The following is a 20903-nucleotide window of genomic DNA, read 5'->3' as shown; positions in this document are numbered from 1 at the left end:
TCTTTAGTGATACATACAACGGCTACATGATTTACATGCCTTTGAAGTTGTTTTAATGAATCTCTCCAATAGCTTTGCTGTATTTTCTTGTATCGATATTCTGCCATACTCATGAAATACATGTTATATGAAACGGGAAACCATTTAATATTCTCTATATAACGTTTTAATTTAAAGCAATTGTAAACCAAGTTACATCAACGAATCTGTAACCGACTGAACACACTTGTATCTTGCAAATCATACACTGTCATAAGAAAAAAAGCAAAAACAGAATTTACCCTATTGATAAGTAAAGACGTAAACTGACTAATGTTTATTAACCATGAGTGTAATATAATGCGGTGTAGCTTCTTAATGTTTGATCCTGTTAGCTGTGTTAATTATGTTTGTAATTCATATTAAATTTGCAAATCAATCCATTCCCCTCGTATTGTTTTCCAATTCTATATGTATATTTATACGATTTGTATTGTGATGCGAGTACTTGAATGTTGATATTGTGTAGCGAAATAGCCGGGGAACTATAAACCCGCCACAATACCCGAGTTTGGAAATACATAGTGTGGGTCGTCGAAAATCACAATTCAACACCGTCGTAAAGTTTCAGTCTATGTATTCAGCAACATCAGCAGTGTACAGAGCATATATAAATGGCAACACCGCTCTCGCTTTCATCAGCATACGTAGCAACTTCCAGCAAAGTAACACCTAGGCACTCCAACTCGATCTCTCCCTCGAACTTCAACTAACTCTCTGAACTCCATGAACTAGCCGGAGCAATGCCGGAGCGGTGCGCACCTGTAACGGAACAATTAGCCGCGAGTAAATGTTGACCATGTGTTATATAGATGGGGCATCGCTGGAGCTCCCAGACGGGTCCAGCCATTTGTAGTGGGTAATAGGGATGAGAGGCGATTAATACCTCTCTGACAGGGGCAATAAACATGAACGGGAGCCGGACAGACGATTACTGCCACGGGCGTGGTGAATTGATTACTTCACGGATTAGCATCCCGACGTGTCCCCCCCATCTAATTACCAACGGTCAACAGATAGACGGGCTATTAAAATTCCTAAAGCATAGATGGTCTAACATAAAATAGAAAAATACTACACTAATATAGAAAAATACTACAATTGTTTTAAAAAAAAAACGTAACAAACATCGTGTTTATATTGTGTAATCTTGTGTGATATTCCATATCAATGTGAAGACAAGTAAAGTTAAAAGGCAAATGATGGACATTACTGACTGTGGTAGTTTTGTCATCTTTGAACATTTGTGAGATAATACAGAAAATCACACAATATACCATGTTATAAATGCAGTTTACAGAAAACGAGATGTAGAGACTGTATTTATCACTCCAATATCCATCAGCCTACTACAAGTACTTGTCGATAGTTCGTCTATCTGGTCGGCTGCCATGGCAACATTGATGACAGTAAATATTCCTACAACTGGCAAATATAAACACACGATTAGAATCTAAATATAAAGGTAAAAAGTAGTAAATTATTTTAAAAACAACAACAACAATAATTACGATAGCAATAGCTGACGGTAGAGTCAATTCTCTCCAGAAAGCTGGCTCTGGCAGCAATACTGTTAGTCCTTTAAATACATAGAAGATATATATGAAACAAGGAATTCGATTGGTCTGTTATTTTAGTCATTTTAACGTGTTAAAACAAAAGCTACGACTTTTAACGCGTTAAACGAATGCAGCTCTTAAGAAATGTCTTCGTTAATTATAAGAAAAGGACTAACTAGTTTTAACGCGTTAAATGTTCTGTTTAACGCGTTAAATGCTAACGCGTTAAATGTATCTCGTTTTTGGCATGAACGGCCTTTCATAGTAAACTTTTATCATATATTTTGTCCAAAATGTTTAATAGAAGAAAAACATACACAACTGTGATGACTTTGTACATTAAAGTTTTAGCCGATTGCTATCTGTTTTATCAAACAACATATGTAGAAGATTTATATAGAATATGGTTTAGTGTCTCATAAACCGGTATGGCTGGCCATTTTTAGATGTTTGTGCAAAATGTAATAACTTGTGAAAATGTATGACACTGAAATAAAATATTTCGTTGATTGATTGATTGATAGTAAAGCATCACGAGGTGTCATTCGAAATTCCATGAAATTAAACTTTCTGTTTGTTTCTATTGTATGGCTTTAAAAATCAATTAATGTCAAAGAAAATATATATATGGTTAAATTACGTAACATCAAGGATTACGGACCAACTGTCTATCAAATCCCTGCAGTGGAGGCCTGGTGTGGCATTGATCGGTATAAGGGGAATAACTCTATTAACCCGCTTATCAAACACGGAACCAGAAACGATGTCGATCGCTCCACGTGCAATTTTAATTACTGGTGCAAACAGGGGTCTTGGATTGGAATTCGTCAAACAGATCGTCTGCTTTTCAACGCCACCAAAATATTTGTTCGCAACATGCCGGAACCCGGATTCAGCAACGGTAATTATCGCATCCACCTAGATCTATAACACCGTGTCCAAGCCTCTTCACTGAACACGAGGTCAGTAGAAACACAGGTGCCCGACTCGTTTTATAAAATAGTAACATATATGAGTACATATCTCATTTATATGTACTCTTATATGTTATTATTTTATAAAACGAGTCAGGCACCTGTGGTAGAAAGTACATGTAGGTCAGCTAAGGAAAGGTGTTTTTTGTGCTTCAAATACTGTCTCCGTTTATTTGTTATCAAGGGCAAGGACCGCGGCGATATTTCAGTGATCTTTTACGTCCATGAATGTGGCTGAATACTGCATGGTTATTTCAAACAATTCTGCACCGTTTGGCCAGTCGGTATACTGTATAATTATCCCCTCGGGCGACCAGTACGGAAGTTTCAATGTTTATTTAATTAAGCCTTACGGCTCATAAGCATACTAAAAGGTTACATCATACAATTTACAACCTTAATATGAAATACAAATTATCGAAAGACGGACAGCATTAATATTATTACTTTACATATACAGTAAATCTATAAAATATATCATTTGAAAATAAACATTACAGTAAGGTTACAGATGTTATGACATTTCTGAGTGCAATGTCGAATGGGTGAGTGAGTGAAGTATACAATAGTGTATTCATGGGATAGACGGCTATAATGTTGGTAAACCTAGAAACTGATATGAGTGAAAACAAAATAAGCTAAAGCTGAGATCTAGAACGTGCTGAAAGTCACAATTTCAAGTACTTCCCTAAATTGCAAAGCTCTTTCCTGTTTAACATTAAAATAAGTAAGTACATAATATATTTGTATTTATATTATATAATATATGCATGATAACTTCATCAAACTTCATACACATCAAGACTACATTGAGGCAGAGTGCAGTGTGCAAGAACCGTAACTTTTGCATTCGTTTTTAACAGAGTATTTCCCCTCAAAAAACCCACAACATTTACATTTTTCGCACTCCGGAACATAACTTTCACACCATGCATGATAACTTCATCAAACTTCATACACATCAAGACCATATCGAGGCAGAGTGCAGTGTGCAAGAACCGTGACTCTTGTTTCCGTTTTCACAGATTTATTTCCCTTTTTAACAAAAAGATATTTACCTTGTCCGGGGCATAACTTTCAAACTATGCATGATAATTTCATCAAACTGTAAAACGATTTTGTTATCAATAATAACAGAAAAGATTTGGTCTATTGTGCAATATCGGAAAGGAGAAGATGAAACTTTAATTTGTTTAGAGACCCTATCTCAACATAAAAAGCAGGTAATAAACATTCCTAATTCTCAAATTGTACAGCCACAAGAAACACGACACAAGATCTGTTATTTTTCACATAAAAAAGTCGACTTGTACAGACGGCCAGAGTAGAATGCTTTGTAATAGAGAAAAGGTGATTTTCAAAGTGAAATGTGAAACTTTGTTCCGACTGGCCAAACTGCGGAAGTGTTTAAAATGAAGTTGGTATTCGGAGCACAAGAAACACTTTTCTTTACTGTCATACTTTCTGCCGCCCCCGGTGTTGCACACTTTAAAGACCCAAACGTTGAGCTTGGACACGGTGTGTAATATCCTAGTTCATTTTATAGAGATTTTACAAGATATGAACGTTCTACATGTTGACCCGACATGGACAATATTATAATAGGACTCGTGTGGCTTCTCCTACTTTTTCCTGTTTTGAAAAAAGAAAGAGAAAGAAAAATGTTTTCGAAATAAATTGTATAAATATTTGCCATTTCGATCCTACCTTCAGTTATATTATAAGATATAAAAAAATTACCAATTCAATGTACCGTGTATCTTTATGTTGTCTTTCAGTCTCTTCAAGAAATTGCCAAGTTATACTCCTGTATAAAAGTGATGAAATTTGGTAAGTACTTAAAAAGTATATATAATGTATTTGTAAAAGTATGGCAACATTAATTTGCATGTTAAATGGTTAGTTAATCGGCCTGTTTAAACGTATATCTTGTTACACGTGTGATGGAGTACCTGCCTCCGTCAAATAATAATAATAAAACAACAAATAAACAAACAAAAAACAAAAACTATCATAGAAATATCAACCTTTTTTCAGGTGAATACGAGGATTTATCAACCCGAGAAAGTGATATTTCCAGAGGCCTGAAGCTGAGAAACATGTCTCTTTCGAAGGTTGATAAATCATCGTATTCACATGAAAAATGTTGATAACTGTTTTATGATATATTTTACTTGTTTTAAAGCAAAAATTGACATGAAATATGGAATTTCTTAGATAATTCATGACATTTGTTCTCCCCATAATAGTTTAACATAAACTTTGATAGTGCTGTATCCCAAAAAAATATTCAATATCATCAAATATATTAACAATCCTAAAATAGTAAATGATTATTATATTCATGCCAACTAGTTGATATAAAAAATGGCTGGTGTTGAAAAGTAATTGGCAAAATACTTTTGTACGAAAATTTGAGAAAATCTAATTGGTGACTAGCCGACGAACAAATATCTTATTGGCAAACGCCCGTACACAGGTAACCGGGTCGTCTGTGCCGAGACAAACCTTGAATACGTCTACACGACTTAGCCACACGCTTACCTATATGTTATCTGATTAACTTACACGCCTTCTGTGTGTGTAAATGTAAAACTAAAGAACTCAAAGGTTATCTTAAACCTTTTTTTTTTTGTAAAACAGTTACAATGATATCATTGTATTAGTGTTTATCTCTGTCGTGCCTGGTATTTTCAGTCCCCTGCCGTTTGAAAAAGATAATATCATTGGTTGAGGCTTGTCCGGACAACTCCTCTTAAAGTACTACTCCGATTTTAATGAAACTTGGTATACATTATCAGTATAAGATGTAGTTGTACATCCCACAATTTTTTTTCTCGAAAAAACATTTTTCAAAATGACCGCCAGCTTCTCATTGGTTGAGGCTTGTCCGGACAACTCCTCCTAAAGTACTACTCCGATTTTAACGAAACTTCGTATACATTATCAGTATAACATGTAGTTGTGCATTCTTTTTTTTTTCGAAAAAAATATTTTGAAAATGGCCGCCGGCTTCTCATTGGTTGAGGCTTTTCCGGACAACTCCTCCTGAAGTACTACTCCAATTTTAACGAAACTTGGTATACATTATCAGAATAACATGCAGTTGTGCATCCCATATTTGTTTTTTCGCAAAAACATTTTTCAAAATGGCCGCCGGCTTCTCATTGGTTGAGGCTTGTCCGGACAACTCCTCTTAAAGTACTACTCCGATTTTAATGAAACTTGGTATGCCTTATCAGTATAACATGTAGTTGTGCATCCCACATTTTTTTCCGAAAAAAACATTTTTCAAAATGACCGCCGGCTTCTCATCGGTTGAGGCTTGTCCGGACAACTCCTCCTAAAGTACTACTCCGATTTTAACGAAACTTGGTATGCATTATCAGAATCACATGCAGTTGTGCATCCCATATTTGTTTTTCGAAAAAAACATTTTTCAAAATGGCCGCCGGCTTCTCATTGGTTGAGGCTTGTCCGGACAACACCTCTTAAAGTACTACTCCGATTTTAATGAAACTTGGTATGCCTTATCAGTATAACATGTAGTTGTGCATCCCACATTTTTTTTCCGAAAAAAACATTTTTCAAAATGGCCGCCGGCTTCTCATCGGTTGAGGCTTGTCCGGACAACTCCTCCTAAAGTACTACTCCGATTTTAACGAAACTTGGTATACATTATCAGAATAACATGCAGTTGTGCATCCCATATTTGTTTTTTCGCAAAAACATTTTTCAAAATGGCCGCCGGCTTCTCATTGGTTGAGGCTTGTCCGGACAACTCCTCTTAAAGTACTACTCCGATTTTAATGAAACTTGGTATGCCTTATCAGTATAACATGTAGTTGTGCATCCCACATTTTTTTTCCGAAAAAAACATTTTTCAAAATGGCTGCCGGCTTCTCATCGGTTGAGGCTTGTCCGGACAACTCCTCCTAAAGTACTACTCCGATTTTAACAAAACTTGGTATACATTATCAGTATAACATGTAGTTGTGCATCCTTTTTTTTTCGAAAAAACATTTTTCAAAATGGCTGCCGGCTCCTCATTGGTTGAGGCTTGTCCGGACAACTCCTCCTAAAGTACTACTCCGATTTTAACGAAACTTTAAAAAACGGGAAATGAACAGGTGCACTCCTAGGTCAGGCAGGGGACTTTGTATTGCCGTTGCAATACTATCCATCCTTGTTTTTAATGAAAAACAGTATGAAAAAGCTCAAATTATACAGTTTATATTGTTTTACATGAATAGAAATAGCCGTTTTTTATGAGGGAAATAATCAATACAACACTATATTGATCATTTGAATAAAAACAAGCCTGGTACGATATAGATAAACACGAATACAATGATATTATTAAAAACAATTTCACAAAAATAAATTTAGATCAGCTCTCTGCATTCTGTTGTTTCGGATTATATACTAATTATAGACAATGTCATTTTATCGAATTCAAATAATCTTATATTGAAATATCTGTTTTTAATGTTCCTGTAATTATCCCTTAACAAATATACCACATCAAATCTTACTCGGCACAAGTGTGCTGAAGCACTCTAAGGAGCTGCGCCTGTTCGTCAACATTCATTTAGTGGAAGTCGGTTTCAATGTTCATTTCCTCCATGTAGGAGCGCAGGACAGTAAATGGCGTTTCCATGGCTCTACTTGTATTTTTTGCATCTTTTTCGTTCAAGATTCCTCTTCGGACACAATTCCGTAACGCTTTTTGTCCGGTCTGTTGTCGTTTTTGAAGCGACCGAATCGTCTGCCATAATTGCTGTAAGGAGTTATTTTTTACTGGCGTCTGATTGGTCAAAATCACACTGACCACCCCACAAGACACCAGCACATGCGATAATTCATCAGATACTCAACACACCCCTTTAGCATATATACAATCACATGTACAAAGCACACACAACTAAGTTACACATTTATAACGAAAAAGTACTAATAAAGACAACAAATAAATTAGGCCTATGACCTTTTCCCATAATCAATATCATATTTTCAAATATGTACAAGTCATAACTATATAAATATTTTCCAAAAATTATAATAAATAAATAAATAATCTACGTGACTCAATTACTTTAATTCGATTCAATGACTTTAATCAGGAATTCAAATATGACAATATATTCACCTGTATATAAATATTAAACAAATACCATACCTATATACAGTATATAAAATATACAAAATTACTTTAGTAAGTTGTAATACTGCACGAACAAAGAATCCAAAGCAATCCTATTCTTAAATTGGACAATGCAAATCCCCTCAATTCCCCATGTAGGTTTTGATCAAGGACCCTATTCTACCCGTTACTTTTAACCTGTCTTGCAAGGTACAACCTATAAGCATCAGATTGCCAAATTCCCTGCAGTTGTTTTACTTTGCTCGGCACTCCTGCCTGGAATGCAAAGGAGACCTCCTCCTTCGTGGAAATGAGTGGGAGGAATGTGAGGCCCCACTAGAGACAACCCTTTTAGCAAAGGTCTTAATAGCTTCCTGAAAACTTTGTAGGATACCGAAGTACGATTACCTTGCGAACATTTTAAGGCTGGCGATGATGGCGAAATTGGACATCATCTACACATATTACGAAAGGCTACCACCGGACAAAGAGGGTGATCCGGGATAGCCGCAATAGGGATAAAAAGTCTCCTGTCCCCAAATTGAATTGTTTTAGACCATTTAGCCCGCACTAGGATGTGAGATCCACAATCATGAATTCCCCCTGCTGTAATCTGGTTACCTCCATCAAATGTCTCAGAGGTATTGGGCACCAAGTTAGAATTACGAGCCACCATGGGGTGTTGGGCACCAAGTTAGACTTACGGTCCACCATGAAGAAAGCGATGAGAAACAGTCACCACAAAGTTGCCTCAGACTCCTTTTTTTAATTCATGATAAGGTATATTTTACCTTTTAGGGGTACAGGTATGGAGCCGTGAAAGTCCCCTCAATAACAACTTAAGATCATATGAACCTAACTCTGGACATTCAACCGCTAGTGATAAGTGAAGCAACTTTACTCCATTACAGTGATTTATAATAGAGGCAGTTGGCTTGAACGAACGGACCGAAGCTGGAACAGGAATCAAGGCAAAAATATCTACAAAACATGGCATAAGCCTTCACTGGGTTTTTAAATTCTTGTGGGTACCCTCGGCGAAGGCTGCTCTGGTACAGGTTTTCACTTCCCATTGAATCAACACTCACTGTCCCTGTAAAAACAAGCAAACTGCGACCACTTACTGACTGGTTCTGAGTAAACAGGACTTACCACTGATGGGAGGACTGAAACCCCGCAGGTGATTTTGCCACCTCCTCCGCTCTAATCTCTTCCGTTAGTTTATACAAAACTTTACGCACAGCCGTCCCAGTTCCCCACTTGGACAAAAGATCTGGTATCCTGTTGTCTTGACCTGGATAATGTATTCCCCGTATCTCAAAGTCACCACAAGCAGCACTAAATAGCGATACCCTCAAACAACTCTGCATTAACAGATCTCGATTGGCTCCCGAAATAATAATAGTTATCGCAACCTCATTGTCACAAATGACCAAGAAATCTCCAGGTATTTTGCCTTCCATTTTAGATCCAATCTTATACATTTTTAATCAAAGTAGTTCTCTCATCGGGGAAGTTCTTGCATGTTAAATGGTTAGTTAATCGGCCTGTTTAAACGCATATCTTGTTACACAAGTGATGGAGTACCTGCCTCCGTCAAATAATAATAATAATAAAACAACAAATAAACAAACAAAAAGCAAAAAACTATCATAAAATTATCAACCTTTTTTCAGGTGAATACGAGGATTTATCAACCCGAGAAAGTGATATTTCCAGAGGCCTGAAGCTGAGAAACATGTCTCTTTCGAAGGTTGATAAATCATCGTATTCACATGAAAAATGTTGATAACTGTTTTATGATATATTTTATTTGTTTAAAGCAAAAGTTGACATGAAATATGGAATTTCTTAGGTAAATCATGACATTTGTACTCCCCATAATAGTTTAACATAAACTTTGGTAGTGCTGTATCACAAAAAATATTCAATATCATCAAATATAATAACAATCCTAAAATAGTAAATGATTATTATATTCATGCCAATTAGTTGATATAAAAAATGGCTGGTGTTGAAAAGTAATTGGCAAAATACTTTTGTATGAAAATTTGAGAAAATCTAATAGGTGACTAGCCGACGAACAAATATCTTATCGGCAACGCCCGTACACAGGTAACTGGGTCGTCTGTGTCGAGACAGACCTTGAATACGTCTACACGACTTAGCCACACGCTTACCTATATGTTATCTGATTAACTTACACGCCTTCTGTGTGTGTAAATGTAAAACTAAAGAACTCAGAGAGGTTATCTTAAACCTTTTTTTTTTGTAAAACAGTTACAATGATATCATTGTATTAGTGTTTATCTATGTCGTGCCTGGCATTTTCAGTCCCCTGCCGTTTGAAAAAGATAATATCATTGGTTGAGGCTTGTCCGGACAACTCCTCTTAAAGTACTACTCCGATTTTAACAAAACTTGGTATACATTATCAGTATAAGATGTAGTTGTGCATCCTTTTTTTTTTTCGAAAAAAACATTTTTCAAAATGGCTGCCGGCTCCTCATTGGTTGAGGCTTGTCCGGACAACTCCTCCTAAAGTACTACTCCGATTTTAACGAAACTTGGTATACATGATCAGTATAACAGTTTAAAAAATGGGAAATGATCAGGTGCACTCCTAGGTCAGGCAGGGGACTTTGTATTGCTGTTGCAATACTATCCATCCTTGTTTTTAATGAAAAACAGTATGAAAAAGCTCAAATTATACAGTTTATATTGTTTTACTAATTTTGTGAACTAATAAATGGTTATTGAAAGGTCCTATGATGCTTCTCTGTTTAACTTCTCCAAGAATATAATCTATGGCCTCCTGCATACATTCTCTGACCCCCTTATGTTTCTTAACTGATTCTGTTATCCCCTAGCTGACTTCATAGCCTATATGGAAAACCAAACTCTAAACCTTCACAAACAAAACTGTCTGAAAAAACACAAAACAGTGAGCTACAAAGGCCAATATTGATGTTAGGCTGTACTTGTATGCTAGCCCCTGCAAAGTTAGGGACGCAATATCCCTTAACTGCCTCATGCGCTTCCGAATATAACTGAGATTTTATTACCTGCTCTGACTTAGCTGTAATACACAAGGTACAATCACCACACTCCTTACGAGTCCCACTGCTCACTTTTTCTGAACTCTCAAAACTATTTAAATTAATTTGGGGATATCTTACCGTGCAAGCAAGCCATCGTGCCTTGTCCACTCCGGGTAAAGCAAATTCTGTAGATCTTAGCCATCCGTTGACTCGATCTATATTGCTAAACTTTGCGAGAACTTTCCTGCCAACTCACTGAGACTGACCATCTAGTCATGCCTGATGCTGACACGATGCAGAACATTCAGGGTTTTTTAACGGAACATGGCACCAGCATTTCCTTCCACCATTAGTTTAAGGTCCCCTTATTTCTGTTAAAAAAAGGAACGGAACCAATCCAGATCATCATCACTAGGCACCTGGTTGTTAAGGTTTTGAGATCTTCGTTTTTTGTTTGTATCTGCTTTTGTTCTTCCCATTCACATCCTGATTTATAATTATGTGACCTGATCTCTCCAGGACTTCTCCCCTTTTTCTAATCTCTAATCTTTCAAAGATTCTTCTTTCAGATTATGGTTATATGTTCCAATCGACTGCATTGCAAATCATGCGTTTTGCTTTAGAACGACTTTCAAATAAAAGTATTCATTCTCCATTTTGTCAGTTTTGGAGATGTCAAATGAATGATGATTATAGCGCACCAAAACCACAACTGAGTCTATAGAAAATTTATATAACAAATATACCCAATGACCACTAAACTATAAATGTGGGCGAAACCAACTCGGCCCACTATATACAAAGTATTACAGAGTTATTACCAAGTTATTTTAATTCAATTTATTCTATTGTTTTCTTTTTTTAGTGAGATGATGTTAATTATTATACACAAAGAAGTTTAAATAATTAAGTATCAATAATAATACACATTCATGCAATCTTATTAAAAGCAAAAATAAAAAAAACCTTTATGACTGACGATTCATTTTCAATGTATGACTAATTATGAATTATTGTTTCACCATTTCAGTGTTAATTTTTTTTTTTTTTTTCGATCGTGGTGAATTTCATTTATTTCATTTTTCATGAACGTTACCAATCGGAACTCCTCGGGGAATCTACTATTTCAGGGACAATACATGATGAGTTCAGGATGGTACGTTACCAGATTGTCATGCATGGGCGGAGGTTGATAACCAACTACTGACCTGTGCACGCGCTCCAAACATATTATTATTTGAATACTTACCCGTGCTCGTGTGTTATAAGGGGTAATACGTCCAATATTTATGCTAATCATACAAAGGAACCATGCGGTAAATGATAGTAGATTATATATATAAACTGAGCTTATTGTAGCAATAATTATTCTATACACATCTTCCAAAGTCTCTCCGTGTTTTGCTGTGCCATTCTAAATGATAGATCGACTTCGACGATAGATAATGTTTGACTTTCGGTGTATAAGGTTGGTGCAAAATGTATTGAAGTAAACAATGTCACGATACCTTGAAATCACTCCAGGACAAGATAAACGTCATGCTCCCCAACTCCTTTATATGTGATTTTTTTTTATACCGAGATAGGAGATAAGTATTTTCCGGGATAAAAACTGTTTTATTTATTTAGTTATTTGTTTATGCATTTATTTTTATTCTTGTAAAATTATCATTGGCGCTTAAACGTTGGTCAAAAACCCAACTAATTTATGTTCTAGATGTATGCGACTTCAATAGCTATAGTAACTTGAAGGAGAATATTTCCTCGATGTTAGAGGGTGAAGGGCTTAATTTCCTGTTGTGTAATGCTGGTATACATCTTCGATATGGTTTCGTGGACACCACCCCAGAAGTGATGACGTCAGTATACACAACAAACGTCATAGCACCGATGACTCTTGCGCAGGTAACGCCATTAGAAGGACCTCCTGACACAAGACTTTGTGTCATTGTGTGTACAATATATTGTTGTAGATGAACAACCAACATGAAGCACAAATCAAATTATAAACAAGCAAAAGTTATAGTTGAATGTTTAGTTGTCCGAATTCTCCTTGAAAAATGGCCAAACTAATCACCGGAAATGTTTTCTTTGGATGTGTAGACCTTCGGCTATATATATATAGACTTTTGACTGTATAGACATTCGGCTGTATAAATGGGCCTTTGGCTGTATAGATAGACGCTCGGCTGTATAGATAAAACCTTGTATATATAGACATCTGTAAATTTATAAACATCTGATTGTATAGATTTGTTGATGTATATAGACCTTTGCCTTCATAGACCTGTATGGCAAAATAGACCTTTGGTTGTATAAATAGACATTTTGGCTTTTCAATACACATTTTGGCTGTATAGACATTTGTCTGTATAAAAAGACCTTTTGATTGCATAGACCTTTGGTTGTATAAATATATATTTTGGTTGTATTTAAAGACCTTTTGACTGTAAAGACATTTGGCTGTATAGACCTTTGGCTGTATAAATAGACCTTTGGCATTATAGAACGTTGGCTGTATAAATAGACCATTTGGTTGTATAGACGTTTGGCTGTGTAAATAGACCTTTTGACTGAATAGACATTTGGCTGTATAAACACACCTTTTGACTGTATGTATATATTTGCTGTATAAATGGACCTTTTGTCTGTATAGACATTTGGCTGTATAAATACACCTTTTGACTGTAAAGACCTTTGGCTGTGTAGATAGATCTTTTGCTGTATGAATATACCTTTTGGCTGTATAAACGTGTGTAATGATAGGGTTGTTCATCTACTTTATATCTATTAATTCGTTGCTTGTGTTAGGATATATTTAAGCACCATGAAGAATAACAAGTCACATTTCTGCCTCCAGATGTCACAGGATGTGGTGAGATTCAGGCTGTATACGATCGCACACGACATATTCTAGCAGAGGATGGTCTTAATTTGATCATCAACAATGCAGGCATTGCCTACAAGAAACAGTATTTAGGGAATCTCACACACAGTGATATGTTAGGACAGTTTGACGTCAATGTCTTTAGTCCTCTTCTCATAACACAGGTGAATTATATAACATGAAATATGTCAATGTGTTTAGTCCTCCTCTCATAACACAGGTGAATTATATAACATAAAATATGTCAATGTGTTTAGTCCTCTTCTCATAACACAGGTGAATTATATAACATGAAATATGTCAATGTGTTTAGTCCTCCTCTCATAACACAGGTGAATTATATAACATGGAATATTTCAATGTCTTCTGTCCTCTTCTCATAACACAGATGAATTATATAACATGAAATATGTCAATGTCTTTTGTCCTTCTCTCATAACACTGGTGAATTATATAACATGAAATATGTCAATGTGTTTAGTCCTCCTCTCATAACACAGGTGAATTATATAACATGAAATATTTCAATGTCTTCTGTCCTCTTCTCATAACACAGATGAATTATATAACATGAAATATGTCAATGTCTTTTGTCCTTCTCTCATAACACTGGTGAATTATATAACATGAAATATGTCAATGTGTTTAGTCCTCTGATAACACACGTGATTTATATAAAATGAAATATGTCAATGTCTTTTGTCCTCCTCTCATAACACTGGTGAATTATATAACATGAATTGGTTTTTCAAATGTTAAGTTTTTGGTGCAAGTGTTGAAAGGCATAGTAATTTATGGTCCCGGTGGGGGTTAAACTAAAAGATTTTAAACCAGATTTTTGAAAGCCTTTGGACTAATATGTATTTCTGCGTTAAGTTTTTGGTGCAAGTGTTGAAAGATATTAATACATCACTTAATAATTGTACTAGGGTGCTAATAATTGGCAGTAGTGTGCCTCTGGAATTAAACTATCCTCTGCCCGAGTTAAACTAAAAGATTTTTTTTTGGGAAGAAAACCAGAATTTTGAAATTTTTGGACTTAAAATATTTCTGCGTTATGTTTTTGGTGCAAGTGTTAAGAGGTTTTAATACATCACTTTATAATTGTACTAGGGTGGTGATATTTGGCAATAGGGTCTCTATGGAATAAGACGATCCTTTCCTGGGTTAAAACTTTTTGAAAAAAATGATTTTTTTTCTTTTTAAATCTGTGTTTTTTTTTTGTTTTTTGTTTTTTTTAAATCTTTTGACTTTGTGTTAAGTTTATGTTGTGAGTGTTGAAAGGCATAGTAATACATGGTATTAGGTTCCCTGTGGGGGTTAAACTATACCTTGCCAGAGTTAAACTAAAAAATGTTTTTGGGGAAAAACAGATTTTTAAATTTTTTGTGGAAATGCTGAGCGCCATTAATACATCACTTTATGATTGTACTAGGGTGCTGATATTTGGTAAAAGAGTCTCTACGGAGTTACACTATCCCTTCTTGGAGTGAAACTGAAAATAAAACAATGTGAAAATGCTCCCAATTGACAATTTATACCGGTCCACATTTTTCAAGGGAGACAACTCTCACGGGGATAATATTTTATAAAAAAAATTGAAGAAATATGTCCAAAAGTAATTACATTTGTATTTAATATATTCATTGAATCTACAACATCATAGCTTGTCTCCCGAATGTTTGTCAATAGATAATTTATATATATATAAATTGGTATGGTTTTGAAAATTGCACGAATTCACAAAACACAATCTGATCAAGTAAACAATATAAATATTATTAATGCAATTTGCGAAACCATTCCAATTAATATATTTTAATTATTTATTGACAAACATTTGCGAGACGAGCTATGCTGTTCTCCAACAGCTCTTGTTATAGTATTTAGTCATTCTTCATAACACAATCTAGATGCCATTGGTCACACCCAAGGTCACACATTCTTGTTAAGTGCTGTATGGTATTCCCAGGTTTATCAACACCTTATGCAAATAATAGCTAGGTACAGGCGTGGTGGTTGTATATTTACTCCTATTGGACATCAGATTCATCCGGGTAACACGATTGTATTGATCACTCCATACACATAGTAGCAGTTGTGTATATATACAGATGTATTGTTTTCAGAAGTGCGTTTAAATTGTTTGTACTTTATGAGTCGTTTAAATTGTTTGTACTTTATGAGTCGTTTATTAAACAATTAGCTTTCTTTATGAAGTATCTGTGGTTGATTTAAATGTCAGAGATTCGCCGGCAAGATTTACGACATCATATCGAATTGCCTCCCCCCACCCCCCTCGTTGGGCTACGTTTACATTCATTGGGCTGATGGGGCAGGGCCAAAAAGTGGGTCTTTTTCTGCAGACCAAAAACTGAAAGTTCTTTTACAGTTTAAGCAAACCATATTGGGTTTTGAAGATGATCAAGCCAGACCTAGACTGCGGCAGTACTGCCCATCGATGCCCCTTGGGAGGGTTAGTTTATACAGTAATTTTAAAAGGAAGTGCAGTATGATATATGCACAACCAGCATATTTGGAGCTAATTTTCTCGATTGACGGTCCATATACGATCCAAATATATATGATAAATGCCGTTGCGCGTCGTCCAACGTCCGTTGTCCATTTGGCATCAACTTTGCACTTTAAACAACTTCTTCTCGAAAATCAAAAGCCCTAGAATCATTATATATACCTTATACAGTGGAACTTCGTTAACTCGAACTCGGATAACTCGAATACCCCGCTTAACTCGAAGTACCTCGCCGGTCCCGGCCGAATTCTCTCTTTATCTTAGTAAAAAAAACTCGGATAATTCGAATTCGGATAACTCGAAAAACTCGGATAATACGAAGTAAAAATTTGTTCCCAACAATAAAAATCCTACTTGAAATGTTCGAATAACTCGAAGTATAATTTTCGTCGATCGGTGGCAAACGCCGACATTTTTTAAGAGCTAAATTCCGTTTGTAATACTGAACATATCGGCACTACTAAACTACATGCTATTATAAGTGTTTCATAAATTCATAAAAGAATTGTCGGTTGAATCTTATAACAACAAGTCTTGGTGATAAAAAGTACTGCTTTACTTACATCAGGTAATTTCCCAAGGCGGTCGCCGATATCAGTACACACGATAGTCAACAACTCATCTACCCGTTCGCTCAAGCGGAACTAATCTCTGACACACCGGTAGATCTACCCGACTGATGTTTTTACAGGTGTAGAAATGACACAGTCACCGGCGCCTATTAAATCTTTAAACTGCTGCAACAATAGCGTAATTACTGCCGAGGTGTTCAGAGTACAACTGTAACGGTCTATTAAATCGGATAAAACGCCAACTCAGTTACAGTAACATTTTATACGCACATGCGCAGCCCAACTTCCGGTGCTAATACACATGGAAATGGCGTGGTTATCAATAAAAAGTAAGTAGGCCGATCAAACAGTATTTTATATATGTCCAATAAAAGGTAATGGTTCTGTTACGTTTTGTATGCAATCTGTGTTAAACTTAAACGGTTATTTGTTTTGACATTAATAACTTGTTATTTTGTCGAATTCCGTTTTATCGTTTACCTTTTGCAAACATGACTTGCACATCAGCTCGTTATTGAAGTGACTAAGTGAAAGAAACTTTATCGTGACTGTATATCGGCAAAACTACACCAAATTACAAGTGACATAACGAAACATTACATATATATTTACATGTATTTACCAGTCTTCACACTAAACTGATGAGCGACAGAGCGAAGTTATAATGATTATATAATGTTGACAAATATTGACCAAACTTTTCACCAAAAATGATAACTCGCTTAATTCGAACACTCGGATAACTCGAAGTTTTTTCGTGATCCCGTCGACTTCGAGTTAACGAAGTTCCACTGTATATCTGGTAGGTTCCCAACAAATATTGCGAAAAATGATCACGACTTTGACTCATAGTCAAGGTCACGGGGGTTTAATTTGTTAAAACTGTCAAAAAAACTTTTAAAAACTGAAAGAGGAAGAATCATTAAAGATGTGAATGAGTGATGTAGTCCGATTGGGTCTCTTTTCAATACATATCGTTATACAGATAAGGACCATGTGCTTGTAGTGGTTGATTCCAATCAAAAGTATGTGAATACTTTAACTAAAAAACATCTTTCAGCTGCCCCTTTGTAATTGACAGGCTTTCGTGCCCCTGCTTAAACTAGCGGCTCAGAAATCATCGGAAGAAGCAATGTCCTGGCGAAAAGCCGCAGTGGTGAACGTATCGTCAATTCTCGGGTCTGTGGAGAGTAACAACAGCGGTGGCCTGTACCCGTACCGGGCATCAAAGGTAAATAGATATGGTTTAAAAGGTGTTTCTGATTTTATCAGTTTGAGAGTCTAGAGAAATAAGTCTTTTGGCAGAATGATTTCAAGTCAAAGGGGCTTGGCACGATTTATTCGTATTTGTGAGAAGCAGTGTATCTTTAAGGTACTCTAAAGAGGAGGAAAATTCAAAATGTAAATTTAGTCATTTTTGCAAAATATAAAGCCGTCAAATAGTATTTAAACTTTTTTAATTTTTTTTATAAAAAGCAGGATATTTTAAAACGTCCTGTGCTGTTGAAACAAGCATTGACGCAGACTTTTTGACGGAATGAATTTGCTAGACGGAAAGAACAAAGCCCCCTCCCCTATTAGGAACATATTTCAAGATAACTTATAAACCGGATTCCAGGTACATCAGCTAATTGCACATTGATTTTATTGATAAAGGCGGCACTGAACATGGTGACGAAAACCCAGAGCATTGATTTGAAAGCGGATGAGATTCTAGCTGTTGCCGTTCACCCAGGTTGGGTTCGTACTGATATGGGAGGCCAGGCAGCCTCTGTCTCGCCGACTGAGAGTGTCCAGGGTATGCTCGAAGTTTTCTCCACTCTATCCGAGGATACCAGTGGAAGGCTGTTCAACTACACGGGTGAATTTCTGCCGTGGTGATGTGTCACAAGTCTTTCCCAGGACAGGAAATAAGGACATGGGGATGAGAATGTATTACAAGGTGGCTAGGTTTATTCGGACCTATTCTGAGTATTTAAGGGCCAAATGCATTGAACCCTGTGGGAGAATGATTTAACTTAATCGGAGATATTTCAGTGATTACACCTCAAAATCGATTCAATGCAAATCAACTTAAATATATTAAGCAGACTGTCAAAGAATGTTTCATATTGCATTTGTGTATAATTATAGTTCTGTATGCCATGGTGAGGAATAATTCTTCTGCATTTCGTGTGACAAGTTACAGTGATTATGTGAAGTAATATCAATGTCTGTAGACCACAGGAACCACACTCTATGTATATTGTGACTTTCCCAGTGTGTATAGCACATTAGCATTCCGTAGATGTAACAAATTCTCGTGTCCCTGTGGTGTAGTAAATCCGGTGTCACTTATTTCACCTAATAATATGCTATTTTGATTTACATCACTATTCGGGTATTGATTTTGGTTATTGAGTATTTTTACATTGTTGAATTGTTGATATATATGTTGTTGTACTGGTTATACCTATATTACCAGGTGCTATTTTTGGGTGATTTACCGTTTGTTATGATAAACATATTACCTCTTCCATACAATATTGAACATGAATCTTGTTACTCTAAATATAAACTCAGAATAGAAAATTAAATTAAAACATTGATTCATGAGAGATTTGAAAAATATTTTTTTCTAATTAAATGCATAGCATTGATGAAAATATGTTTTCGTACGGTCAAATTAAGAAAACTTATTAAGAAGAATCTTAGTTATCATTGCTAACCTTTTAACAAGGACAACTTTTTACAAAAATCAGATTAAGTAATCATATTTTAGAGATTATAACTGGTAGATATAAAAAGATCCCTCGACAATATCGATTATGTAAAAGTAATACACTTGAAGATGAGGTTCACTTTATTTTCCACTGCATTTACAACTCTTCCCCTAGAAAAATGTTCTTTGAAAAATATTAAATAAGTACAGGTCTCCCCGATGAAAAAAAATTATATACGATATTATCATCTTAAGAACCACAGTTTTTGCGCGATATCAGCCTCTTCATTAAGTCTTTTGAACCGAGAAAGTAGGCTTACAATGTGCTTAAGTATATGTTCAATCTTTAAAATGTATGTACGTTCAGTGATGTCTAATATACATCCCTGATATATTATATCTGTTTGTCTTTTTGGTTACATTGTTTACAGTTTGATTCATGATGTGTTCTATTTGGATGTAAAATGCAATAAAGTTGAATAGAATTAAATTTATCAATTAAGCAGGTATTAAAAATCAGGACATTACACTTACTACCTGACTTGTCTTATCACTTCTTCAAATAGCAATGCTATTTATATAATCTTGTATGAGTCTGTCGCGTGGACAGGGACATCTCAACCTGAGTGTAATTCTTAGAAGCAAAACTCTTACTCCAGGATTGAAATATCACTGTGTACGGTACATGCCCATGCTTTATTATTTTTCTCAGCATAACAATGACCCCGTTGACGACTTTTTTTACAATATGAAAACTTTTTGTATCGTATGATTGTGTCAATGCACAAAACCTTTTTGCTACACACACACAGCGTATTGGAAAGTATTGTTGGCGCCAGTGACCATTGGTTCTATTTTGGAAAATTCTGCGATAAGACGCCAGCTTGTCCTCAGATTTGTAACGTTCTAGGGGCAAATCGTCATCACATACCTTGTGATGCACAAGTAATTAAATACAAATAGGCAGAATGGACCAAGGTGTCAACTTATCAAAGATCAAGGTCACTGGGTCAGTTTGGTCCAAAGCACAAGGACAATCTCTGACAATGAACGGATATCTCCGGAGTTTACAGGAACCTGCTACTCTCGAACTGCTGCTACTGTCATTATAATGGTAGGCAGAATCCTTGTAGTGTGTTTCAAACGATCGTACTGTGAGCTATGGTATCTGGTGCTTTTGAAAAGTAGTGCCACTTTGTAGTACAGCTTACCATCTGCTCCCGGAAGTTTAAAACCCTTGCTATATTCAAGGAGGTTAAAATTCGCATGTTCACGTCTTTGTTTTTTCCCAAACTTCGGACATTATTTGCAATATACGATGTTACTTCAATGGCAGTGTTTTCTATACTGACAGGGGATCGATACTGGTGCTTCGGGGCCTCTTGTTTGGCGTTAATAAGAATAAATCGGACATTGCGGTTAAAAAGGAATTATGTTTTCTCTATGTTTCTGTT

The 20903-nt window shown here is 35.8% G+C and overlaps 1 protein-coding gene across 2 annotated transcripts; it reads left to right on the top strand.

The window, feature by feature from the left end:
• The first annotated feature begins 1890 nt into the window (after positions 1–1890).
• On the top strand, positions 1891–19983 carry LOC117333164 (C-factor-like). Of its 2 annotated transcripts, none has more exons than XM_033892321.1 (5): positions 1891–2499; positions 4351–4402; positions 13617–13807; positions 17830–17979; positions 18405–19983. In XM_033892321.1, exons 1-5 carry the CDS (start codon positions 2206–2208, stop codon positions 18627–18629), a joined length of 912 nt encoding a protein of 303 aa, XP_033748212.1. In that variant the 5' UTR covers positions 1891–2205; the 3' UTR covers positions 18630–19983. The 2 variants fall into 2 exon arrangements, with proteins under 2 accessions (XP_033748212.1, XP_033748213.1); XM_033892322.1 differs by lacking the exon at positions 13617–13807 and adding an exon at positions 12474–12661 and having other exon boundaries at positions 1897–2499.
• Positions 19984–20903: the final 920 nt, after the last annotated feature.

This window comes from Pecten maximus, chromosome 8 (genome assembly GCF_902652985.1).
Source record: "Pecten maximus chromosome 8, xPecMax1.1, whole genome shotgun sequence".
NCBI classification, from domain to species: domain Eukaryota; kingdom Metazoa; phylum Mollusca; class Bivalvia; order Pectinida; family Pectinidae; genus Pecten; species Pecten maximus.
The sequence above is the reverse complement of the archived record's forward strand: the minus strand, read 5'-3'. Positions and strand labels throughout refer to the sequence as shown.